At 38.9% G+C, this 25,927-nt stretch overlaps 1 protein-coding gene across 1 annotated transcript; it reads left to right on the top strand.

The window, feature by feature from the left end:
- The first annotated feature begins 1,259 nt into the window (after positions 1 to 1,259).
- On the top strand, positions 1,260 to 24,925 carry LOC125417282 (3-alpha-hydroxysteroid dehydrogenase-like). Its single transcript, XM_087896400.1, has 9 exons — positions 1,260 to 1,417; positions 5,359 to 5,526; positions 7,104 to 7,220; positions 9,412 to 9,489; positions 17,728 to 17,850; positions 20,205 to 20,314; positions 20,576 to 20,741; positions 22,569 to 22,651; positions 24,683 to 24,925. The coding sequence occupies exons 1-9, from the start codon at positions 1,334 to 1,336 to the stop codon at positions 24,723 to 24,725; spliced, it is 972 nt and encodes a 323-aa protein (XP_087752526.1). The 5' UTR covers positions 1,260 to 1,333; the 3' UTR covers positions 24,726 to 24,925.
- Positions 24,926 to 25,927: the final 1,002 nt, after the last annotated feature.

The raw sequence follows: 25,927 nt of genomic DNA, 5'->3' as shown, positions 1-25,927 counted from the left end.
GCCTGAGCCAGGTCTTCTGTGGGTTCAGGCATCGGTCTGGGACATCAATGGGAGTAGGCAGGAACCAGAAACCTCTGCGGGTCTGAGCATGAGTCTGGGACCTCTGAGGGAGTAGGTCTGAGCCAGATCCTCTATGGGTCTAGGCGCAGCCAAGCCTGGGAACTCTTAGGGAGTAGACTGGAGCCAGAGTACTTTACAGGACCAACCCCATGCCAGGGACCTCTGTAGGAATGGATCCAGACCAGAGAAATTTACAGAAACATGTCTGAGCTGACAACCTAGGCTAGAGCAGGCCTGAAATAGCGGACTCCAAGGGAGAGGAATAAAGCCCAGGAGCACTGAGTGACCTCCAGGAATATGGAGTGACCAATGGGGTAACTAGAACCATGACACTGACTGTACTGTATGAGGAACAACCATCTGAGCCTTGGATGGACGGGCACCTAGAAGATTAATCAGTAGAATCACAGACATCCCCAACCACACCAATTAGAGGAAAAGATGAATAGAAAAGATGTATATGCAAAATTATCAGTCAGTATAATAAAAAATATCTATGCACCCATGCTTTTTAAAGGTACTTTTCAGAATGACCAATATATATAGCCAGACTGGTACAAATCAATGGATTAATGGACAAAGAAAACTTGGCATACATATAAAGTGGAGTTTTTCTTAGACCTAAGGAAGCACAAAATCATTTTATTTGCACCAAAATAGATGTGGTTAAGTAAAAATCAGCTCATTAAACATAAAGTCCCAACTTAGAAATACATATAGCTCATGAGTTCCCCATAGATGGTTCTAGTTTTTGGAAAAGACATAAAAGCAGAAGGGAGACTATTTATTCAGCCAGAAAGGGAACAAACAGGACCATAAAGGAGGTAAATATGATCAAGATACCATGTATTTGTGTGGGAAAGTTGCAATGAGAATCTTATTTTTAAGAAAATAAAGGACAATAGATCCCCTTTTCAAGTGAAAAGCAAGGGACAGTCATCAATTGTAGACAACATATGACAGATCAGTTACTATCCACCAGTTTCCTTTTTAACAATTTAAAGAAGTGAATAAGGACTGTGACAAGAATATTTTCTTCTACAAGAATTTCATGGTTTCATTTTCACTCTCCAGTAATTTATTGAACTTCACTTTCACACAAAGGCAAACAGCCTCTAACTCTATACTCTGTGGACTATTGCTTTAAGCAGCTCCTCCCACATGCCACTGTTTAACTTTCCACTAGATATTTAAGGAGCTTTCACATTTGTCTGGACTGCACCCTGTGCAAGCAGAAGACTCAAGACCTGCTTAGTTGCGTGATTGACAAGCTATGAGTTCTGTATCTCCGCGTGTGGCTCTGAATGATGGTCACTTCATTCCTGTACTGGGGTTTGGAACCACTGTGCCTGAGAAGGTAACAATTGTGTCTTGGGTATAAGGGTATATTAAAAAATCAAAGATGTGTGGAAACTGAAGTGTACTTTCACATTTGCTCCAGTTTGAAGCAGACTCCCAGAATCTCCAGATTATATTATTCATGTGTATTAGAGAAGGCAGTCTTGCTTCTTGGAGCCTTATTGTATGGACAGTACTGTTTATTCTCGACTCTGTTTTTCCTTTAGTTTCAGCCTGCTTGGCAATAAGTGGACAACTGCTATCAGTGCTACTATTGTGTCTTGAGTTTGATTGCAACGGGATTAGTTACATAGATTATTTCTGTGATTCAAGTAATTACCTCTCTCTGATAGATATGATCCAAATGAAATATTATGATAGACTTTACTAGAAATGTTGCTTATGAAAAATGATGAGCCTGTTGCATTCTGCTGAGCAGCAGAGAATGAGCACCACAGCAGAAATTCCAGACCTGTGGTGAAATGAGATTTGTTTTCTATTTTCACTGTAGAAATACTTACCAAAGAAAAATAAATATAAAACGTTATATGGGTATACAATCCATTAACAAAGCAACTCTAAATTCATGCTCCATATTCCTATTTGAATTGAATCAAAATACCACAGGAGGTTCTCATGGAATAGTGCTTACATTCTGGTTTTATCCTCTGGTTTTTCAGTGAGTGTCAAGGGCAGCACTTAAAGCTTGAGTGGCAGTTTTCTCCTGCAGAAGACATAATGACAGAGATATTTTTACCTCTTTAGGTAGGAAATTTTACTTCATAGCATTCATAGCTTCATAGCTTGAGAGAAAGAGGGAGAGAGAGAGAGGGAGGGAGAGAGAGATAAAGAGCAAAGATATCACAACAGCTGCAGTCTCAGTAAATCTGTAGAGGTGACTACAACTTAGAAAATGACAGGATGGGGCTCAAGAGAGTCCAAAGGGACAACTGTTGGAGGTAGAAGTATTGCTCAGTGGTTAAGAGCACTGACTTCTCTTGCAGAGGAGTTGGGTCCCAAGCACCCACATTGTACTTACAATTGTCTATAACTCCACATCCAACAACCTTTCCTTGCTTCTGCTGGCACTAGACAAGTGATACATGGGTATACATGCAGACAAAACATTCACACATATGATAAAAAATTTAAATGGAAAACTGTCAAAGAAGAACATTATAATATTTTAGGAAGATTGACTGCATTAGAAAACAACAGTTCCTGGAAAATTATGTAGAGTCTCTGATGACTTCAGATTAATTGATCCCTAGAATCTATATGGTGTGAGGAGAGAACTGACTCTCACAGATCTTCCTAGACTTCCAGATGTACAACATACACAGACACACACACAAATAAGAAAAATTTTATAACTCATCTCCATTCTTATTATCTTCTTTGTTAGTAAGATGAATCAGATTCTTGTATCATGAAAAACAAGCTCATTTTGATTATATTTTTCATAAGTATTTTTTTTAAATTATGGAACATACCTGTAAGTTGTGCATATAGAGCAATATCTAAAGTTCAGAATTTTCTTATCTCATTTGAAAAATAAAAATGGTGAAGTTCAAGGTGACAGCTTCCAAATTGAACAAAAGAGTACTATAAATAATTTTATACAGTTGAGATGATATGTAGTATATTCCTAAGAATGTTTTATCTCACAATAGAACCTGAACAAATATTTATGTAAATAGATATTTCTGTGTGACATTAGGGGGTTCATGTAACTGATTTAATAACTAATAGCATAATTATGTTCTTTTATTTGTATTAAATACAACATTTTGAGTCCTACTTAGATTTAAATTGATATCATCATTTCTGGTATTTTTGAAAGATTAATTTTGATGTATATATGTATGTATATCTGGGGGTAAAGGCATGATACCTCAAGGCTAGAAGAAGGTGTGGTATTCCATGAAAGTGGAGTTATAGACAATTGTGGGCCACCTAACTTGGGTGAAGGGAAACAGAGTCAATGTTACTGAGATACAGCATCATTTCTCTGAATTATACAAAGGTATATGGAGGTCAAATTAATAGATGACATAGTATCTGCCTGTATCTAGTTATACCTGTCTTGCTATGCTGTGTAAATTTGGTAATAAAAAATACTGGTCAAGTTCTAATATATTTCATTTTTTAGACTCCAGTAATGATCCAATGCAAAATGAACTGTAAACAACTACTAACCCCACTGCATCATGAAATCTTAGATGACAATGTACGTTGATGCTTCTCTTGGCAAAACTAGGTGTTTTAAGTTCCTGTTTGTGCAAGTCATTGATGAGATCAGTTTTCAACAGACTGTGGAAGCAAAACTTTGAAAGAATGCTGTTCTCTGTCATTTATTTTTTTTCTCATCCTGAATCAATAGACAGAGAACTTTGACCATGACTCAAGGTTTGGGTTTCCTGAGTAAAGGGACATTTCAGTTAATCATTGTTACCAAGTTGACTTCAGTGTTCAATAATTTTATGAGCATTTGGCTCTTTTGTACTTGTTCAGCTGTGGTTATTTCATTGTCCTCTTACAATTTATTCTGCATGAAAGAGTCTTGAGTTAGAATGTAATATACTACCATAAAATGCCATAGGCCACTTGAACTCATTCATGTAGGTGTAATTGCAGAATGACTTTTGTAGGTTATAGAGTTAAAAATAATCGCCATGGAAAGAGAGAGAGGAGAGAAAGAGAGACAGAAGGCAAAAAGACATTATCTACCCGTTGTACTTTCACTGACAAAAATCTGAAATTATTATATAGGAAAATCTCTTTTTTTTCTTTATAACAATACGTGTGTGTGTGTGTGTGTATGTGTGTATGCACGTGCACATGTCTATGTGCACATAGGTGTATGCATGAGGAAGTCAGAGATCAACCTTGAGTGTTGTTCTCCTGATGCTATGCACATTGTTTTTGTTTTGAGGCAGAGGCTTCCACTGCCCTGGAGCTCTGCAAGCAGACTGAGTAGGCCTGGTTCATCTGTTTGCCTCTGCTTCCTTAGTTCTGGGATCTCAAATATGTACACCTGCACACCATGTTTTAACATGGGTTTGGGGGATCAACATTAGAATCTCATTTTGTGCAACAAGCATTTTACCAACTGAGCTATTTGCCCAGTCCTAAAGCACACTTTAAAGTGTAGATTTAAACATGGAATATCAAGAGCAAAAATAAGATACACCCAAGTGTGGGTGTGCACTCTTCATGATAGTGTCGCATCTTTTTTTATACTAGCCATATATACCAATTAATTGGAGCTATTATCTCCAAAGGACTAAAAGATATCTAAATAACTTCACAGAATGGTTTCTGAAGGTCACAAGGCAGGATCACAATTGGCAAAGGGATATTAGGTCACAGGGATCCATGAAACTGGACATCTTTACCATACACAAAGTTAACAATCTTGTTTGAGATGCTCAGAAATATTTGAGAAAACGTCTCCAAGGTATAGACATGCCAGGACTTAAATCAAGTTTATTGCCATTTAATGCAAAATATCTGAATATGAGAGAAATGATATAATATTATAGCCATCACAGCACACATTGGTAACTGTGCTGGAATTCTGGATTCTCAGCTGGTAAGAGACTTCAACCAGACTCCAGGAGAGAGGCTCCATTTTTTTCCTGTATCCCATCCCTGTAAGTTTTCCTGTCTTTCTATACTGCCTCAATCAGGCCTCTGAGTCCTTTGATCAAATCACTGAATTTAGAGATATGTTTTTCAGAATTTCCAGTACAGTGATGCACTGATTGCTCTGGACTGAACACATTTGGAAGACATCCACCACTCGTCCTGATTGGAAGAGATCCAGAAAAAGGGAATTGACTTACCACCAAACATAGAGAGCAACTCCAAGAAGGAGAAGCTGATTCACTAGAAAGTCATTGTTTTTATATGAAATGTCTTTCATTACACAGATACAATTTTTGCTTGCTCTTTTAGGTTCCTAAGAATGAACTTATCAAGGCTATCAAAATAGCTATAGATGCTGGGTTCCAGCATTTTGATTCTGCTTATTTGTATGGAATAGAAGAGGAAGTAGGACAAGCCATTAGAAGCAAGATTGCAGATGGCACTGTGAAGAGAGAAGATATATTCTATACATCAAAGGTATTTTGTGCATGAGATGCTTGTGAACCTTTTTTAATGTGACTGAGCTGAGGAGACAATATGTGTTTGGATCATTACCTGTTTCATACATCATTACTTATTGATACACATGTTTTCACACATTCATGCAGTAAAGTTAGGATAAAAAAGATAAATATGTCTTTGTTCTCACAACGGAGTTAAAATTTATGTATGTATACTGTTCTGAATCTCAGGTCAAAGCAGTGTGGTTCACCATGAAATGTAGAATCAATCAGATAGAACTTGACCATGACTCAGCAATAACCACGGCTGAAGAATTGAAGTAGAATTGTGATTCAACAGAACCAGGGGACTGTAGGTTATGCTGCTATGGAGTGCCTACTGACATTCTGAGGAGTTTTTATTCCAAGTAAATTGGGGAGACTAACAATGAAAATCAGAGCATTTCCCTTCACCATCACCAGTGCGCTCAGAGGACAGAAAGTCGTGGACTTTTCACAATGCCCTTGAACACACTGAGCTTTATTGTTGAGGAGGGGCAGAAAGAGAACACATCTTGCCAGAAATATTTCTTGGGCAGGTAGAAGCCTTTGTCCCAGGGTAGTAAACAACGTTTTATGGGATCAGAGTTCACACAGAAGGATAATATATGAAAGTCTATCATAATCAGAATGTAAGGTTTTAAGAACCTAATATTAAAGCAATTAAGAGTTTATTTCTGAGTAGCCATTCCTTAGGAACACAGATTTAGCCTACATCAAATTCTATTCTCCATCATGTTAGCATTTTCATGAAGGTTTTTTTGCACATTTAAAATACATTGGTGAGTACACCAGGGAGGCAGGAAGAATAAGATGAAATTTTTTTTTTTTTAGGTTTCACATGCCATTGATGACATTCTTAGCTTTTGAAATCGTGGAAGCTAATAATCAAATAAGTTAATATAGTCTCAACTATTTTAACTCACTGCTACAATATCTTAGTTCTGTCACAGAGGTGCACAAGCAATGACAGTTCCAGAGGGCTAGTCGAAGATAAGATAATTAGCCTCTGAACCTGCAGGATTCCAGCCGTACCACATACCCAAGTTCCAATCAGTCAATCAGACTCTGCACAGTATCTTTTCAGGAGTTTTGTTCAGAAAAGGCATAGCTAAAGTACATCCCGTTAAGTTCAGCACACACCAACATGCCCCAAAAGGGGTTTCCTACAAACTTAGTTAGGTATATTGAATGAGTACTAATTCTGCCTGTGTTCTTGAATGAATGAGTGATTTAGACCAATCCTGAGTGTTATTTTGTAAACTCAGCATTATTATTAGAGAAAACTACTCTTTCTCTTTAACTATTCCATTCCATGTTCAGTAGATAAACTGATAATAGCCAAGCATGCAATGATGTTCACGTTACATAGCTCAGTGGCAGGCACTGGACTGCACTCACAATGGAGTATGTATGTAAAAAACTAATGAAGAAAAAGAAAAGCAGAGAGGGTGTTTCCAGCTGTAGGAAAACGTCTCCTTGTTAAAAAAAAAATGTAATTGAGCAAAAGTGGATGAACTCTGAGTTTAAAGTTTTGTTCTTTAACTTCGGCAGCTTTGGAGCACTTTCCACCGACCAGAATTGGTTCGATCTTGCTTGGAAGCATCACTGAAGAAAACTCAATTGGACTATGTCGATCTGTATATTATTCACTTCCCAATGGCTTTGCAGGTGAGCAAAGTGGTTGTTATTTCACTAGTGGTTCCCGTATAACTAACAGTTATGTGACAATTTATGATTTATATTCTTAGATGAATGTATAGATTATTCTCATGAAAATCCTAAACAATTATTCTCAAATTCCATTTCATAGAGTTATTTTCTGAACCTTAAAACAGTGTTCCCTGTTTGTGAAAAAAAATAATTTAAGCCAGGCAGTGGTGACACACGTCTTTAATCCCAGCACTCAGGAAGCAGAGAAAGGTGGATGGATCTCTGTGAGTTCATAGCAAGCCTGATTTACAAGAGCTGGTTCCAGGACAGGCTCAAAAACTACAAAGAAACCCTCTCTCAAAAAATCAAAATAAAACAATAATAATAATAATAATAATAATTTAGTGGTTCTCTGTACTAGAAACTTGGGGAAAAAAACCAAAAAACATATTAGAGGCATAGTTACAATTTTTGTAACTATAAAGTTTGTATCTTTTTCAGTGTGCATATGTGCATGTGTGTTCACATGTATGCAAGTGGACATGTGTGTGGTTATACATGCATGTGTGTACTTATTCATATGAAGGACAGAAAATAGCCGCTCATGTTGTTCTTTAGATGCCATCCACAATTTATCTGAAATAAGGTCTTTCATTGGCCTAGAATCCTAAATAGTCTAGACTGACTGGACAATTATCCCCAAGAATCTCCCTGTCTCCATCTTCCCAGTCCTAGGACTGCAAACATGTACAACCACACCTGGCTTTAAATTTTGTTTCCTGTTTGCTGTTTCACATCAGTTCTGAAGGTCAAATTCAGGTCCTTAGGCTTTCAAGTCCAATGCTTTTCCCACTAGGCCATCTCCTCAGTCTTAGTCTTTTGAAGGTGTTTACATGCAGATTACATGGAGATTAATAAAACTGCCACACATATGCTTCACATTGAGGTTCCAACATCTTTCGTAATTGCACTTTGAAAGCAGATCTGGTGGTACTCAGTCTGTGTTGGTGTCCTAGTTAGGTTTAGCTGTCAACTTGACAGGGCCCAAAGTCATCTGAGGAAGTCTCAGCTGAGGAATTGCTCAGAAGAGATTTGCCTGAGGTCACGTCTTTGAGAAGGTATCTTGACTATGGATTGATGTGAGATGGCCACCCCCCTGTGGAAAGTACCATCCCTCCGCAGGTGGACTTGGCCTGTAGAAGGAAGGTAGCTGATGAAGGAGGAAGGGAGTGAACCCTGGAGCAGCATTCCTCCATGTTTTCTGCTTCAGTTTCTGCTTGAGTCCCTGCCCTCAATGATGGACTGTGGCATGGAAGTAGAAGACACTAAATAAACCCTTCCCTCCCCAGCTGTTGATAATGGCAGCAGAAAGCCAACCAGTGCATCTGGTTCTCATACTACCTGTCCTTGGAGATTTGGCGACTGGAAATTATTTGTCTTGTTATTTCATGGTGGTGGGGTTTTGTAGATGGCATTTAGCCATTAAAAAGAGTGTCATGCAGATTTCTTGCCATAAAATTACATGGAAAACTTAAGCTAGTTTGTGCAATGGAGGCTATTATGTTACATAACTAGGAAGTCCAAGCCATGACTACATTTAAAGGTCTGAACAGCATCAGCTTCAGAGACACTTTCTCCATTCCTTATCTCTCCATCTTGTCTATTTAGTTGGGGGCTTTCATTTGCTATTGACAGAAGATATGGTCTCACGGCAATTCAAAATATGTGGTTGGTAAAACTTGAGAGCTACTCTGGCTTTCTAACCCACATTAATCCTGAAAAGAAAGTCTGAGTGATGGCCCAGTTTAATTGTGCATGCCCTTATACAATATTCTGTCCACTGTGACAATGAATTGTTCTGCTCAAATCATACTCCGTTATTGCCAGAGACCAAGTTTATATAATTACTGGATTCACCAAAAAGATATAGCCATAGGAAAATATAGGGGCTGAAATAATAACAAAAGTCATGCAAGACACCATTAGGACTTTGAAGAAAGCACTATTTAAGCATAAGGAAAATATAAAAGATTAGGGGATGCTAATCTTTAAAGTTTCTTTCTTTGTCACTCCAATTGCAAAGTACCTAAAATAATGTCCTACTTATTTGGGAAGGTTTCATGGCCCAGACTCTGAGAGACTTGGCAGTGTGACCAAATATGCTAACATGACTGTGGTGAAGCCTTTAAAATGGATGATTCTATTCCAGCCTGGAGCCAAGCTATTTCCAAGAGATGAACATGGAAATCTGTTGGTGGACCCGGTGAATCTCTGTGACACATGGGAGGTGAGTCCTTAGAGGGGAGAATACAGAGGGGACACAGTGAGGGGTTGAGTCAGGTATTACCTCACCTCTGAGAATAGAATGTACATGGCTCAGTCTAGAAATTTGTAGCTTTCGTAAGAAAGATGTTGATGGAATTAGCAGAGGAATTTATTATTGGAAAATAATAGGAATGGGGAAGAATGGAGGGCAGGGGTTTAGGAATCTCTTTCCGACCAAATGTTAGAATGTCCACAATTTCTTATTTATTTGGTTGTTATTTTGATTTACATCCCAGCTACAGTTTCCCCTCCCTTGTCTCCCCTCTGACTTTTATCCTTCATGAACTCTTTCTCTACTTCTATTCAAAAAAAGGACATGTCTCCCATGGGCATTGTCAAAACACGGCATAACAAGTTGCAAAAGATTAACCATTATAAGACACCTCACTATGTATTAAGACTGGGCAAGGCAACTCAATTTGAGGAATAGGGGCCCCAAAAGCCAACAATATGGTCAGAGATAGCCCCTGCTTCCACTGTTAGAAGTCCCACAAGAAAACCAAGCTATATAACTGTCACACATATGCAGAGGGCATAAGTCAGTTCCATGCAGGTTCCCTGATTGCTGGTTCAGTGTCTGTGAGCTCCTATGAGCCCATGTTAGTTGATTCTGTGGGTTTTCTTGTGGTGTCCTTAACCTCTCTGGCTGCTGTAATTCTTCCTTCATCTCTTCAGTGGGATTTCCCAAGCCCAGTGTAAACTGACTATGGGTCTCTGCATCTGTTTTCACCAGTTGCTGGGTGGGGCCTCTTTAATGACTATCAGATTAGGCACTAATCTATAAGTATAGGAGAGTACCGTTAGGCATCAGTACATTGGCTTTAATTTGTTCCAGTCATGTTTAGTTCTATCCTAGGTCTCTGGGTCATCCGGTCTCTGGGTCATGGTGTTCCAAGCAGTTCAGGGGTGACTCACTCTCACTCTGCTGACAAGGGTCTCAGGCTGAACCAGTCGATTGGTCACTCCCATAATCTGTATCACCCTTACACCAGCATATCCCTTAAGTCAGCAGGCAGGTTAAGTGTCTAGGTCCCTCCACTGGTAGTCTTGTCTGGTTATTTGAAGTGGCCAGTTTAAGTTACATACCCCCCCCCTTTGCTAGGAGTCTTAGCTGATGTCTTCCTCGTACATTCCTGGAAGTTCCCCTTGCACAAGGTTTTTACCTGACCTTGAAATGATCCCTCTGAAGTCCACTCTTTCAGTATTCTCCTACCATCCTGCCCACACCTGATCCTTCATGTTCTCATCCCTACCTGCCCTGAGACCACCCACGAATCTCTTGCCTTTCCTCTTCCCAGGAATATTGGGAGCAGTGAACCCCCAGAATTTCTTATAAACAACTTGTTTTCCTCTGCTCTGAGACAGCCTGCAGCTGCTCTAAGCATGAGACCCTCAGGAGTTCCTGATCATAGGGGTGTGATTTCTGGTGGGTTTGGCTGGGGCGTAGCTATCCCTTTATAAGCTGCTCCTGAACACAATAAAGGGGGCATTCTTGAGGCATTCCTGTTTCAAGGATGACCCATGTCTCTATCTGTGTGTCTTTGTGGGTTTAAATCTCCAGGCCCTTGCCCGGCTCACTAATGGCCCTGTAGTGCAGGTGCAACGCAACAAAGAAGTAGTACAGTACTGTCACATAGTACATGCAGGCGGTACATAGGGAGATCCAGGAAATCCCTTGAGCCCTCATTGTTATCTAGACTCCTTAGGTCTGTGAATTGTAGCATTATTATTTACTTTACAGATACTATCAACTTACAAATATAAATGAGTACATACCATGTTTGTCTTTCTGGGTATGGGTTATCTCACTCAGGATGATTGTTTTGTAGTTCCATCCACTTGCCTTCAAATTTCAGTTTTATTGGTTGTTTTTAACAGCTGAATAATACTCCATTGTGTAAATATACCACATTTTCTTTATCCATTCCTTGGTTGAGGGATATCTAGATTGTTTCCAGGTTCTAGGTATTGTGATTAAAGCTGCTATGAACATAGTTGAGCAAGTATCCTTGTTGTATGATTGAGAATTCCCAAGGGCGATATAGCTGGGTCTTGTGGTAGACTGATTTTCATTTTAGAGAAACTACCTCATTGATTTCCGAAGTGGCCTTATGAGTTTGCACTCCCATGAGCAATGCAGGAGCGTTCCCTTCCCTCCAAGTTCTGTCCAGCAGAAGCTATCCTCAGTGTTCTTGATCTTAGCCATTCTAACAGGCCATTCTAATGTCATTACATTCTGACAGGTGTAAGGTGGAATCTCAGAGTCATTTTTATTTGCATTTCCTAATGGCTAAAGATATTGAGCACCCTGTTCATTGCTTCGCAGCCATTTGATATTCTTCTTTTGAGAATTCTGTGTTTAGATCTGTACCACATTTTAAAATTGAATGATTTGGGGTTTTGATGTCTAGTTTCTTGAGTTCTTTATGTATTTTGGAAATCAGCCCTCTTTCAGGTGTTGGTATGGTGAAGATCTTTTCCCATTCTGCAGACCACTGTTTTGTTCTATTGACAGTATCCTTTACCTTACATAAGCTTTTCAGTTTTATGAAGTCTTACTTATTAATTTTGGGTTTTAGTGTCTCCTATATTTCTGTTCTTCAGGAAACTTCCAAAGTCTTCCTCTCCCAAAGTGTTCAAGGTTATTCTCCATTCTTCAGTGTATCTGGATTTATGTTGAGGTCTTTGATCCATTTGGACTTGAGTTTTGTGCAGGATGATATATAATGATCTTTTTTTCATACTTCTACATATGAACATCCAATTATGACAGCACCATTTGTTAAAGGTGCTTTTTTTCTGTATTATTTTGGCTTCTTTGTTGAACATCAGGTATCCATAGGTGTGTGGATTTATGTCTGGGACTTCAATTTGATTCCATTGATCCACCTATCTGTTTTTATGCCAATATCATGTTGTTTTTGTTACTAGAGCCTATGTAGTAGAGTTTGAGATCAGGAATGGCAAAACCTCTAGAAGTTCTTTTATGGTGCATGATTGTTTTAGGTATCCTGGGTTTTTTTGTTTTTCCATATGAAGTATTGTTCTTTCAAGGGTTATAAAGAATTGCATTGGGATTTTTTATTGATTTTATTGAGCTATACATTTTTCTCTGCTCCCCTCTCTGCCCCTCCCCTGCCATTCAACCCTTTCCAATGGTCCCTATGCTTCAAATTTACTCAGGAGATCTTGTCTTTTACTACTTACCATATAGATTAGATGCATGTATTTCTCTTTTAGGGTCCTCATTGTTGTCTAGGTTCTCTACAGATTGTGAATTATAGGCTGGTATTCTTTGCTTTATGTTTAAAAAGCACTTATGAGTGAGTACATATGATAATTGTCTTTCTGGGTCTGCATTACCTCACTCAATAGGATGTTTTCTAACTCCATTTGTCTGCAAATTTCAAGATGTCATTATTTTTCTCTGCTATGTAGTACTCCATTGTGTAAATGTACCACATTTTTCTTATCCATTCTTCAGTCAAGGGGCATTTAGGTTGTTTCCAGGTTCTGGCTATGATAAACAATGCTGCTATGAGCATTGTTGAGCACATGCACTTGTGGTATGATTAAGCATCCTTTGGATATATGCCCAAAAGTGATATTGCTGAGTCTTGAGAAAGGTTGTTTCCTAATTTTCTGAGAAATCACCATAGAGTTATCTGTTGGAAGAGGGCCACTTGTTGGTTCCCAGCTGCCCAGCTAGCTTAGACATGAAATAGTCACACAGATCTTATTGGCTCATACTTGTATTTAACACATTTCTATTAATCTGTATATTTCCATGTAGCTATGGCTTAGTGGGTGAAATTCCCAGTGTCTATTTCTGGCAGGTCTATGGCTTCTCTCTGACTTTACCTCCTTTCTCCCAGCATGCTGTTTAGTTTTTCCTGCCTAGCTCTGTTCCCCTATAGCTCTGCTATGAGCCCAAAGAAGTTCCTTTATTAACCAGTGATATTCACAACGTACAGAGGGAAATTCCATATCACCTCCTTTTTTCTGTTTAAATGAAAAGGAAGGTTTTAACTTTAATATAGTAAAATTACATATAACAAAACAGGTATCAAGCAAGAATTAAAGTTACAATATTTATATCTATTTTATCTTTTATCAGGACTAAGAAAAACTGTAACTATAAAATTCTTCAACTCTATCAAAGACTCCAGAAGAATATAATATTACCTAAGTAAACAGGAAGTACATTGTAAGCAACTTCCAAAACTCTAGAATTGATAGAGACATCTCACTGCCTGGACAGTTACCCAAAGTTCTTCTGTACTGTTAGGGCATCCATCTTCAGCCTACAGGCCCATAGTATCTAGCAGACTTTTCTATGAAACAGGAAAATTCAAAGACAGTTCAACCTATATTGGCAGTTTGTCAGTCACTTCTTCTGCGTCCTGTAGAATGTCTGGCAGATTCTTTCATGTAGCAGAAACCCCAAAGGACCATCTCATATTTAGTCAAATTCAGTAGTCATTCCCCTGTGGATCCTGCACGTCCAGTTTGTGTAGCATATCATCAAGCAGTCCAGGCAAGAGTCTTGCCCAAATGGCTGTCAAACTCCATAAGGAATCTCGTCAATGCTCATCTTCCTCTTGAAGTAGATCGGTGCTGCCAGGAGCAGATGTGTCTCATTGTCGTGAAAAGTCTAATGCTCTTAAAACATTTTACATGCCATATTCTGAAGGTCTCTGAAAGATTTGAAGAATACCTATCTAACTGAAATGCATCTCTATATATCTATAAAACCTGACTAACATGACTACAAGGTTGACTATTATAGATGGTTATCTATTAACCTACATTTCTTAATTATATGTTATATATTTTAAATGAGCTGGACAAACACCATACCTTCATCAAGAACAAAAATATACATATAATAAAATTGACCTTAAATTTGTATCAATAAACCAAAATCCATATTAATGAAAATCCCTATAGTATATCCCCCTTTTAAAGTAAAGAAACATTTATAAAAAATATTTGGGACTATGGGTATAGTTTCTCCAAACTGATTCCTGCTGTTTATTGGGCAAAGTAATTTTTTGAGAGGTGTTCAAGGTGACCTTTCAGGGGTTCTTGGTCCATCAAACTGTATTAGTCTGGAAGCAATCCACAGTTTCTCATCTGTGGAAACAAAAGAAGAACTTCTTTTCCAAAGCAACATATCCTTAGACTCAAATTTTGAATTCAAGATACCTTTGAAATATATACGTTGGCTTAGCTTAGCTGTCCTCAAAATAAAATATTTCTCTGCAGTCAAAAAATTTAAAGATATTACAATAATTTATGTAATCCATACTCTCTGTGTATTTTCCACCTTTATGTGGCTTATTTTTACTCTATTACTTTTTCTACAAGTTTAATATTTATTTTTATTATCTTTACTCCTTTAATCTATGACTGTCTGTACTCTGTCTCTTTAAAGACTTTGTTTTATTTTTTTAAAAAAATTACTTCTTTTCATAACTCTCTGTACTCTTTTTCTTCTCTCTCCAATGCCTATGTACATTTATCCAACACTGTGACCCATTTAGAGGTCCTTTATGTCTGAATCTGTCCTATTGTGTATCTGTAATTCTTTACTGTCCAGGAACACTTCTTAAAATGCTAAACCCTTCTTATGATCTTTTACTGGATATAGTAGTATGGGCTGCCATCGGTGGTCTCTTAATGTCTGCATAATGCTTGACTAGGACCTTCTGGTGTTTATTGTTTCTTAAATAGTTTTGTTCACCTATTTGTTTGTTTCTTCTGAACTTTCTTGTCATTCTTTAAGAAATTTGCCAATTTCCTTTAATACTTTGTTTGTTATTTTTTCCTTGAGTTTCTTCTTTTTTTTAAATTTATGTTTTAAAATAATCTTTTCTAATTTTACATATCAATTCTTGTTCCCTCTTCTTCCTGCCCTCCTTCTCTCCTCATCCTCCACCCATCTCACCACCCATCCACACTTCAGAGTGGATTATGTTTCCTTTCATGTGAAGTCAGGAAATTCTGACACAACACTTTGAGGCAGGACCAAGGGCCTACTCTTTATATCTGGGCTGAGCATGGTATTCCTCCAATGGGAGTAGGCTCAAAAGAATCCAGTTCAAGCACTAGTAATAAATCCTGGTCCCACTGCCAGTGGCCCCACAGACTACTCCAGCCATACAACTGTCACCCACATTCAGAGGTACTAGTTTGGGCCTATACAGGTTCCCGCACTGTCATTCTGGAGTCAGTGATCTCTCACTACCTCAGGTCAGGCTTTTCTGTAGTTATCCCCATCATAGTCTTGATCCCTTTGCTCATATTATCACTCCTCCTTCTTTTTGTTTGAACTCTCTAAACTTTGCCCATTGCTAGCTGTGGATCTCTGCATCTGCTTCCATAAGTTGCTGGATGAAGGTTCTGTCATGACAAGGTAGTCATCAATCTGATTACATGGGAAGGCCAGTTCAGGCACTTCTCCACTATTGCTTAGGGTATTAGCTGGGGTCATCTTTGTAGATTTTTGGAAATTTTCCTAGTGCCATATTTCTTGCTAACACATAATGACTCCCTCAATCAAGAAATCTCTTTCCTTGCTCTTTTTCTCTGTTTTTCCCCATATCAACCATCCCATTCCCTCATGTTCTCCTTCCCCCTTCCCTTTTCTCCTACCCTCTTCTTCCACCTTCCCTTCCACCCCCCCATGCTGCAAATTTTCTCAGGAGTACTTCTCTATTTCCCCTTCCCAGGGGCATTCATGTATGTCTCTCTTGGGGTTATCCTTGTTACCTAGCTTCTCTGGGGTCATAGAATATAGGCTGGCTATTCTTCTATTCTTTGCTTTATGCCTAATCTACATTTGTGAGTAAGTACATACTGTGTTTCCCTTTCTGGATCTGGGTTGCCTCACTCCAGATGGGTGTTTTTTCTACTTCCATACATTTACTTGCAAATTTCAAGATGTCACTGTTGGTTTTTTTTTTTCACTGAATAGTACTCCATTGTGTAAATGCACCATATTTTCTTTATCCATTCTTTGGTTAAAGAGCATGTAGGTTGTTTTCAGGTTCTCGCTATTATGAATAATGCTGCTATGAATGTAGTTAAGCAAGTGTCCTTGTGGTATGACTGTGTATCCTTTAGGTATATACCCAAGAGTGGTATTTCTGGGTCTTGAAGTAGATTGATTCCTAATTTTCTGAGAAACTGCCATACTGATTTCCAAATTGACTATACATATTTGCATTCCCACCAGCAATGAAGGAGTGTTCTCCTTACTCTGTTTCCTCACTGGTCTTTTGGTTTACCCACATTGAGGGCTGGACTTCTAATATTCTGAATGACCTCTGGTCCAGCATAGGGATACTGCCGAGTTTTGGGCTACCATTCTAGTTATGGATGTGCATGACTTCTGATCTGGCCAAAAGTCCTCTGGGATTCAGATACCCACCTCGCTTCTAGTGAAGTAAGAGACTTCTGCCTGATTTTCAGAATGTGAGCCTGGTCCTTTGGGTTCAGGATGTTGGCCTGGCCTCTGATGGGTGGAAGACTTCACCAAAAGTATGGGCCAGAATATGATGATAAGAAGAGGGGCAGTTGGAGTTATGGTGGTCAAGCACAGCTGGGTTTGGGGACAGTATTACATAGGGTTCAGGGTACTGGACATGTCTCTGGGGAATGGAAGGATTCTGCCAGAGTTGTGGGCTAATAAGTGGTAATGAGGAGAGGTTGGGTGGTTGGGGTTATGCTAGGGAAGGAGGCTTGGATGGAGGGAGATTTTACCTGGGATGCAAGATGCTGGCCTGGCCTCCTAAGAATGGAAGGTTTCAGCCAGATTTATAGACACAGATCAGGTGGCAAAAAGAGGAGGGGCACGTGGGCTTATGCTGGGTCTGGCAGGGGCAAATTGACTGGGGTAGTGGCTTCTCTGCTTTTCAGGAAGCTGGACTGACTTCTGATGGGGTGAAAGGCTTTTGCCAGAGGTGTGGGCTGGGATATGATGATGAAGAAAACTAGGGCAGCTGGAGTTATGCTGCTGGTTTTCTGGAAGCTGGCCTGACTTCTCATGTTGCCTATTTCTTCAGGACATGGAATTGTTTCTTGCTTTCACTCCATCTCTAGACAGTCAAAACCAGCATTGCTTGGAAGCATCCCCTTTAACACCAATTCATGGAACAACTGCGCAATTTATCCTTCACTATCTCTTCCACTACAGGCCATGGAGAAGTGTAAGGATGCAGGACTGGCCAAGTCCATTGGGGTGTCCAACTTTAACCGCAGGCAGCTGGAGATGATCCTGAACAAGCCAGGGCTCAAGTACAAGCCTGTGTGCAATCAGGTGAGCCCTTTCCACTCATTGCCCTTTTGTGCCTTAATTTGTTCTTCCTGCACCACTGACTCTCATATCCATTGTTGTTCAGTCCTACTTATTTACCTTCATGGGACGGAAATTTTAGAAATGGAGTCTCTCTGAGAGGACATAGAAGTACATTCATTAAAATTATTTGAAAGACAGTGGAACATCAAGGCTAATTTAGGTCTAATAGGATATAATAATTAGAACAAGGAAAGGCAACCAAAGGAGGCAGCAGTCATAGTGTGGTCACTGAGAAGAATATGTTCTTCTCTACCCATGAAAAGCAACTGGAAGAAGAAAGACGCTGTGGAGGGAACTGTGTCAGAAAGGTCCTGGAAAGACAGGGTGGGCAGTAAAGAATGGTGGAGCCAAAGTAAAAGATAGATGCTAATAACATGAATATTAGATGGTTGTGCTCCTGTTCCTGATTTCGAGTGTATTAACCACACTTTTTGCTGTAGGGAAATTAACTGGAAGCTCTCAAATTCATCTAGATTTATGAGATATCTTACTTGATTATGGTGAAATCATGATGGAAATTTTGGCCAGAGCACTTTGAGCTGATCTTTTGCCTGGCCACACACATCTATCAGAGAAGAAATCTACTCGTTCCTGCTTTCTGACAGCAAATCACCTGTTCACATACACACACACACACCACCACCACCACCACCACCACCACCACCACCACCACCACCACGTGTGTCACAGGAATTGAAATCAGGACATCAGGCTTACCAGCAAGTGTTTCAACCTGCTAAGCCATTTCACCAGCCCTTCTTAGTTTTCCTACGTGATATTTTGCTATAAAACCTTTTTTACATATCAGGATAAAAGTCAATTTTATATGAGATAATATTAGTTATTTTACACACTAATAGCAAACATTAATAGTTTGCCTTTGAATACAAATGTTCTCAAAGAACCCTCAGAGTGAAAGTCAGCATAAGCAAATGAATTTGATTTTTTTAATCTTTTTTTGTCTTTTTTTTTTCAGTCAAAAATTTACACTTCCTACCCTCCTCCCATTTCCCTCCCTCAACCCACTCACCCTCTTCCCTCCCACTCCTTCTTTAAGAGAGGGAAGAGAACTCTGCCCTGTGGGAAGTCCAAGGCCCTTCCACCACTACATTCAGGCCCAGGAAGCTGTGCATCCAAATAGACTAGGGTCCCCAAAAGCCAGTACATGCAGTAGAAACAAGTCCGAGTGCTTTTATCAATGGCTTCTCAGTCAGCCCCCATTGTCAGCCACATTCAGAGAGTCCGGTTTGATCACTTGCTCCTTCAGTCCCCGTCCATCTGGGTTTGGTGAGCTCCCATTAGATCAGACACACTGCCTCAGTTGGTGGACCAACCCCTCGGGGTTCCGACTTCCATGCTCATCTTCTTCCTCCTGCTCTTCATCTGAACCTTGGGAGCTCAGTCCCCATTGCTCTGATGAGGGTCTTTGTCTCTATCTCCATCCATCGCTGGACAAAGATTCTATGGTGATATTCAAGACAATCATCAGCGTGATAGTGGGGTAAGGCCAGTTCAGACACCCTCCCTCTGTTGCCCAAGGACCTAGCTGGGGACATCCCCGTGGACACCTGGAATCCCCTCTAAAGCCAAGTCTCTTGCCAACCCTAAAATGGCTCCCTTAATGTAGATATCTTTTCCCCTGCTCCTATATCCGCCCTTCCTCCATCTCCATCCTCCCACTCCCCCAAGTTCTCCCCAGTCTTTCCCTTCTTCCTTCTCTCTCCCCCTCTCGCCTTCCTCCAACCCCAAACCCACCCTGACACCACCCCCATGCTCCCAACTTTTGCCCGGCAATCTTGTTTGCTTCTAATTTCCAGGAGGATCTATATATGTTTTTTTTTGGGTTCACCTTGTTATTTGGCTTCTCTAGGCTTCTATAGGCTTAATGTCCTTTGTTTATGGCTAGAGTCCACTAATAAGTGAGTACATACCATATTCATCTTTTTGGCTCTGGGTTATCTCTCTCAGGATAGTGTTTTCTATTTCCATCCAAGCAAATGAATTTGTTTACTCTTTCTGTTTTCTCTCTGTATTATGATGGACTTATATGTTTCCTACATTAATATGGATCCTATCAAACTGGTTCTTTTGTCATAACATATGTCATCAAGAGCCTTTAGCCAAGCTTTCATGAAATGTAAAAGATTATTTAGCATCCAAGAACTGGTCCATAGAATTATTTCTTCTCAAATATATATTAAAAAATCTTTCTATAAAATTTTATATTATACTTTTGAATTTTTCACATTCCTTCATTTTAATGTTTTCCTTTTGTGTTAATGCAAAGCTTCTTATAATCTGATGTTTCCTATCAGGTAGAGTGTCATGTTTATCTCAACCAGAGCAAAATGCTGGAGTATTGTAAGTCCAAGGACATCACTCTGGTTGCCTACTGTACATTGGGAAGTTCACGAGATCCATTATGGTAGGTAACAAAAACAACAACAAATCTCAGATATCATTGTTGAAATAGATTTAGTTCTTTAACAGCTTTCTAGATCTAACTCTCAGATGATTTAGAGAGGTCGGCATTTAAATTTCTGAGAAGACCTGAGGTGATATTGACTCTACCGGCCTAAGGAGAATAGTTGCATATCTATAGTCTGAGTATATAATAGTTTTGGAAGCCTCCTATCCTTAAGATAATTTGAACTTCTGTAGTTTAGCATTTTACCTTCCCTTCCAGGGTGGACCAAAGCAGCCCAGTTCTTTTAGAAGATCCAGTTCTTTGTACCATGGCAAAGAAATACAAACAAACACCAGCCTTGGTTGCCCTTCGTTACCTGTTGCAGCGTGGGATTGTGACCCTGGCCAGGAGTTTCAATGAGAAGCGGATCAAAGATATGACGCAGGTGATGTAGGCCTTGAAGCATCTGTGAAATATCCTTAGCTAGCGTTACTATTGCTGTCATGAAGCATCATGACCAAAAGCAATTTGGGGAGGAAAAGGTTTATTTGGCTTTGTTTCCACATCACAGTTCACTCTCAAAGGAAGTCAGAACAGGAACTCACCCAGGAGAGGAATCTGGAGGCAACAACTGATGCAGAGGCCATGGATGAGCAGTGTTTACTGGCTTGCTCCTCATGGTTGCTCAACCTGCTTTCTTATAGAATCAAGGGCCACCAGCCCAGGGATGGCTTCACCCACAATGGGCCAGGCTTCTCCCATCAATCAATAATTAAGAAAATACATTACATTTGGATTTTATGGAGACATTTTCTTAATTGAAGTTCTGTACTTTCAGATAACTCTAGCTTGTGACAAGTTGACATAGACTAGTCAGCACATATCCTTCACATGGATCTTTTTGATCTCTCAGAACATCTTTGTGCTTGTTAGCCTCTTTTAAAATTATATTTATTTATCTGTGTGTGAGTATTGTATGTGTGTGTGTGTGTGTGTGTGTTCATGCATGCATGTGCCATGATGTGTATGTGGAGGTCAGGTGACAGCTTTTCAGGAGTTAGCTTTTCTTTCCACTATGGATTTCAGGGATTGAATTCAGGCCTTCAGGGATTGAATTCAGGTCTTCAGGCATGTGCCACAAGGGCTTTTACTTCCAATACCATCTTGCTGGTCTGGATTGAGTTTTCTCATTTGCAGGACAGTGAGGGTTTTCTATTGATTGGGCTGTTGTAGCACTGTTTTCCTTCATTAATTATCTATAATTATTCTTTAGGTAACTAGCTTAGGCTGCACTTCATTACGCATCACAATTTTTGCGAGGGTGGAGTATTCTAGAAATGTCTGTTATTTACTTTCGTCTATAAGGTCATTTAAGAATCTTTCCCTCTCCCTACCCCCCTTCTGTCTTACTGTGTGTGTGCGTATGTGTGTGTGTTGTGCGTATGGACATAATCTGATATGTGTCTGGTTGTCAGAGGACAATCTTGGGTGTCAGTTGCCACTTTTTACTTTACACAGAGTCCCTCTTGTACACAGCTGACACTGGGTGAACAGGATGCCCTAGTTAGTTTTCCTTTGCTGGATTAAAACCGTGACCAAAAGCAACTTGAGGGAGGAAAGGGTTTGTTTGTCTTACACTGCAACATTACTGTCCACCCTACCTTTAACAACTTTATCAGGTGTTCAGACACTGATTTTCTCTTGTCTTCTACCACACATTACAGTAGTACTATAGATTCATAAAATCATTATTCTGAATACACTGGGAGCTAGTGATGATAATTTTTATGTTTAATCAATCTCTAATTTAGGTAAGATCTTTGGAATTCAGTTTCTGTGCTATTTGCTGATGACTTCATTACCATTTGACAATTTATAAATTAAACTATATAAAACTTATATTCTCATTTTTAATGGGATATAAGAGTCTCTGTCAGTACATTTTACTAAATTCTATTGTTAAAATTTAGTTTTTAATGTTTTGTTCAGAATTCTAAGTTCATATGTCTCAATAACATCATCTCTATTTTTTCTTAGACTTTTCTTGGTTTGTACTTGTGTGGTTCAATCTCTATGTAAGAACATGGCTTTATTTCTTTTCTGCCTGTTGTTTCTTAATAGTATGAATCTTGTGAATGATATCTTCAAGAGATTTAGGATGTGTCTCCTGTGTTTTTAATATTGTCTCTATACCACTCTTTTGAATATAATTGGGTTTCTCAGACTGGCACTATGTAATATAAAAGTAATAAAATTTCTACTTCTGTGATAGGTTTTGGAATTCCAGTTGACTTCAGAGGACATGAAAGTCATAGATGGCTTGAACAGAAATTTAAGATACAATAGTGGAGATTAGTAAGTACCTTTGATCAATATATTGCTTCAGTTTGTTTTTTGAGTAGAAACGTAATATGTTAAATGTTACCTCAGTATGCAGAAGACAAAGGCTGATGTGAGCTAGGGATGAGTTGCTTTGGGAGTTCTTATAGACTGTCTCTAGGGCTCTGTTCCACGGTGGAACCAGGATCAGTTGACTTCCACATGTGCCTTCTGCACATCTCAAGCCGCAGAACTTTCTGGATAATGCAAGGCTTTTGTTCAAACTAAAGCTCCGTGTAGGTTTCTGTTTTCTGTAACTGTGTCATGAATCATATACTTTACCATTTACCTGAGTTAAATACATGAGATTATACATCAACTCCCACATATCTCAGGGTGTTTTCCTAACCAGATCAAAGATATCTTTTCAACACCATGGTCTTAGTTAGACCCTCTTATCTACTCCATATGCAATTGTTAATTACACCTTGTCAATTAGATGTTTTAAAATAAATTCAAGTCTCTGAATATGCAATACCTTTTCCTGAACTCAGCCCTCAAATTCTACCTTTGTATAAAACCAGTTGTTCTTTGTGAGATGAAGAGAAACTATTGTTTTGCATTTTAAGAAATACAGAGACCTCAGTGCAGAGGGCAGAGATGTCTCAGGATTAGTTAGATAAAAAAAAAAACGAAGGAAGATCTTGAAGACGTTCCCATTGATAGGAGAATTTTTTTTTCTTTTTATCGAGACAGGGTTTCTCTATATAGGTTTGGAACCTGTTCTGGAACTCACTTTGTAGACGAGGCTAGCCTCACACTCACAGAGATCCACCTGCTTCTTCCTCTCAAGTGCTGGGATTAAAGATGTGTGCCTCCACCACCCAGCAGTTGGGAGAAATTTGAAGCCAACAAATGGTCTTTAGTTTTCCTCTCTTCTGTAAGATTGTGGGAAGTGAGAAAAGACATACCCTATAGAAGAGTGTAGGCAACAGTGTGCAATTTTTCTGCCCATGGGAATTTAAACTCACAATATAAATAATGGAATGGTATATGAAAAGGGAATAACCCAATTAAAAATTATATGTGTTCAAGAAAATGGCAGATACACCATTAATATCCTTTTTCTTAGAATAGAAAAAAGTTAATAATTAGGGGAAATAGTGCAAAGATAGAGAGAATGGCAAGCATAAAGGTGTTATTGCTATACTTTTTGTTTAGCTATAAAGAATGAAAGTAAAATCTTTGTCAATTATATTTATGTCTCTAGTAAAGTATTCAAATTACCAAATTACAAAGCATGCTTCTAGAATAAGGGTCTTAACATTGTTAAACTGGCCATGGTGGTACACTACTATAGCCCCAATACTGGGACACAGAAGCAGGAAGGTCAGAAGTTCCCAAGCATTGTCAGCTATAGTAAGCTTGAGGATAGCCTGGAATATGTGAGACCCAGTCTAAAAAATTGAAAATTTTTCATTTATAAACTTTACTTGTAAATCACGTGTGTTAGGGTTACCATTGCTATGAAGAAAAAGCATAATCAAAGCAACATGGGAAAAAAGATTTTCTTTCTCTTATACTTGCATATAATAGTGATGGTAGGAACTCAAGCAGGGCAGAAACTTGGAGGCAGGAGCTGATGCAGAAGCCATGGAGGAGTGCTGCTTACTGGCTTTCTCTACGTAATTTGCTCAGTCTGCTTTCCTATAAAACCCAGGACCACCAGCCCAGTAATGACACCACCCACATGGCCTCTCACATCAATCACTAATTAAGAAAGTTCTCTATACTGGCTTATCGGTAGCTGGATCTTAGAGAAGCATTTTCTCAATTGAGGCTATATCCTCTCAGATGATTCTGGCTGTGTCAAGTTGACATAAAACTAGCCAGTACAACATGTAACACCGTGTTTGATAGTAAAAAGAAAGTGAACTTGTTAGCAGTAACTAATACACCTTAATTACTAACTAGTACACCTTTATTACTGACCAACATTTGGATTTATCCTTCAAAACAAAGAAGAGTCGATTTCTTATCTTTGGCATGTTTTTTTTTTAATTGCAGTTTTAATGGACATCCCAATCATCCATTTATTGACGAATATTAACATGGAGGCCCTTGTCTGAATTCCTACCAGAAGATCTGTTTATGCATCATGATATGAGACATGTCTTGAAAACTAGCCATTGAACACAGCACATCTTATCAGACCTCCTTGTCTTTGTCAATTCACAGTCAGCTAAGTCCCCAGAGCTGTGTGAGAAATCTAAAAGACAGCATCAAGATTAAAGATACAAAAAATTCTAACATTTTGAAAGATTATTTTATTTTTACTTTACATATATAAGTGTCCTACAAGTATGTGGACCTTGTGAATACCGTGTCTATGGAGGGTGACAGATCACCTAGAACTGGAGTTATCAATGGTTGTGCGTTATCATGTGGGTGTTGGAAGCTAAATCTTAGTCTTTTGTAAGAGCAGCAAGCCTTTAACACTGCCAGTTCACCAAGTCCTACCCTAAAGATTCTTGCCTGCTTCTATTTCCTTCTGACTCCTTCTGACACCAGCCTTATTTGCCTAGAAGTCTTGGACTGAAGGCATGAGATAACGACCGTCATTTAGTAGACATTTTTGGGTAGGAGTTGGAAGAAATTTTAACATTTTGGTAATTACTAGTGCTAGATTATTGAGTCACTATTGCTCAAAATTTTTGAGAAAGAAGAAAGTACTCTGCGGTTATTTTGTTCTTAGTTTGGAGGTGAGGCACATCTGGCAAAAGTGACCATGCCTTCCTTCACCAATTCAAGGACCAGAACTCCAAGAGCATGGAGATAAGTTTTCCCTGTGGGAAGGTTGGGAGGTTGGTAAGAAGAGAACTCAACTAAAAGAATCATCATGACACAGATGTGGGGACACAGAAGAAAACTGAACATGTCTCTGCTTACTTGTTACAGATAAAAGAGAAATCTACATATTTTATCCAAGACAGAGTTCTACACTTGACATTTGTATTTTCAAGAGTTTCAGCAGTTGCCTTATTGAGCTATGGTAGGAAAAATTTTCCTACATCTAAAAATTGATTTGTGAAATTTGATCTTATGTGTTTAGAGGTAAACAATTTAGACTTATAAAATATAAAATGTCTACAAGGTATTAAATTGTGTTCTCAACTTATTAAAAGGATGATTGATGAGACAAATTCTTTAAATTTCCAAAAATTATTTGAAATATTGTATTTGACCAGCACAGTATTTTAAGAATTGTTAAGTTTGGTCAATATCTTTTTGTTGTTGTTGTTGTTGTTTGGG

This window comes from Myodes glareolus, chromosome 14 (genome assembly GCF_982192425.1).
Source record: "Myodes glareolus chromosome 14, mMyoGla1.1, whole genome shotgun sequence".
Classification (NCBI taxonomy): domain Eukaryota; kingdom Metazoa; phylum Chordata; class Mammalia; order Rodentia; family Cricetidae; genus Myodes; species Myodes glareolus.
This window is presented reverse-complemented; position numbering and strand designations above follow the sequence as displayed.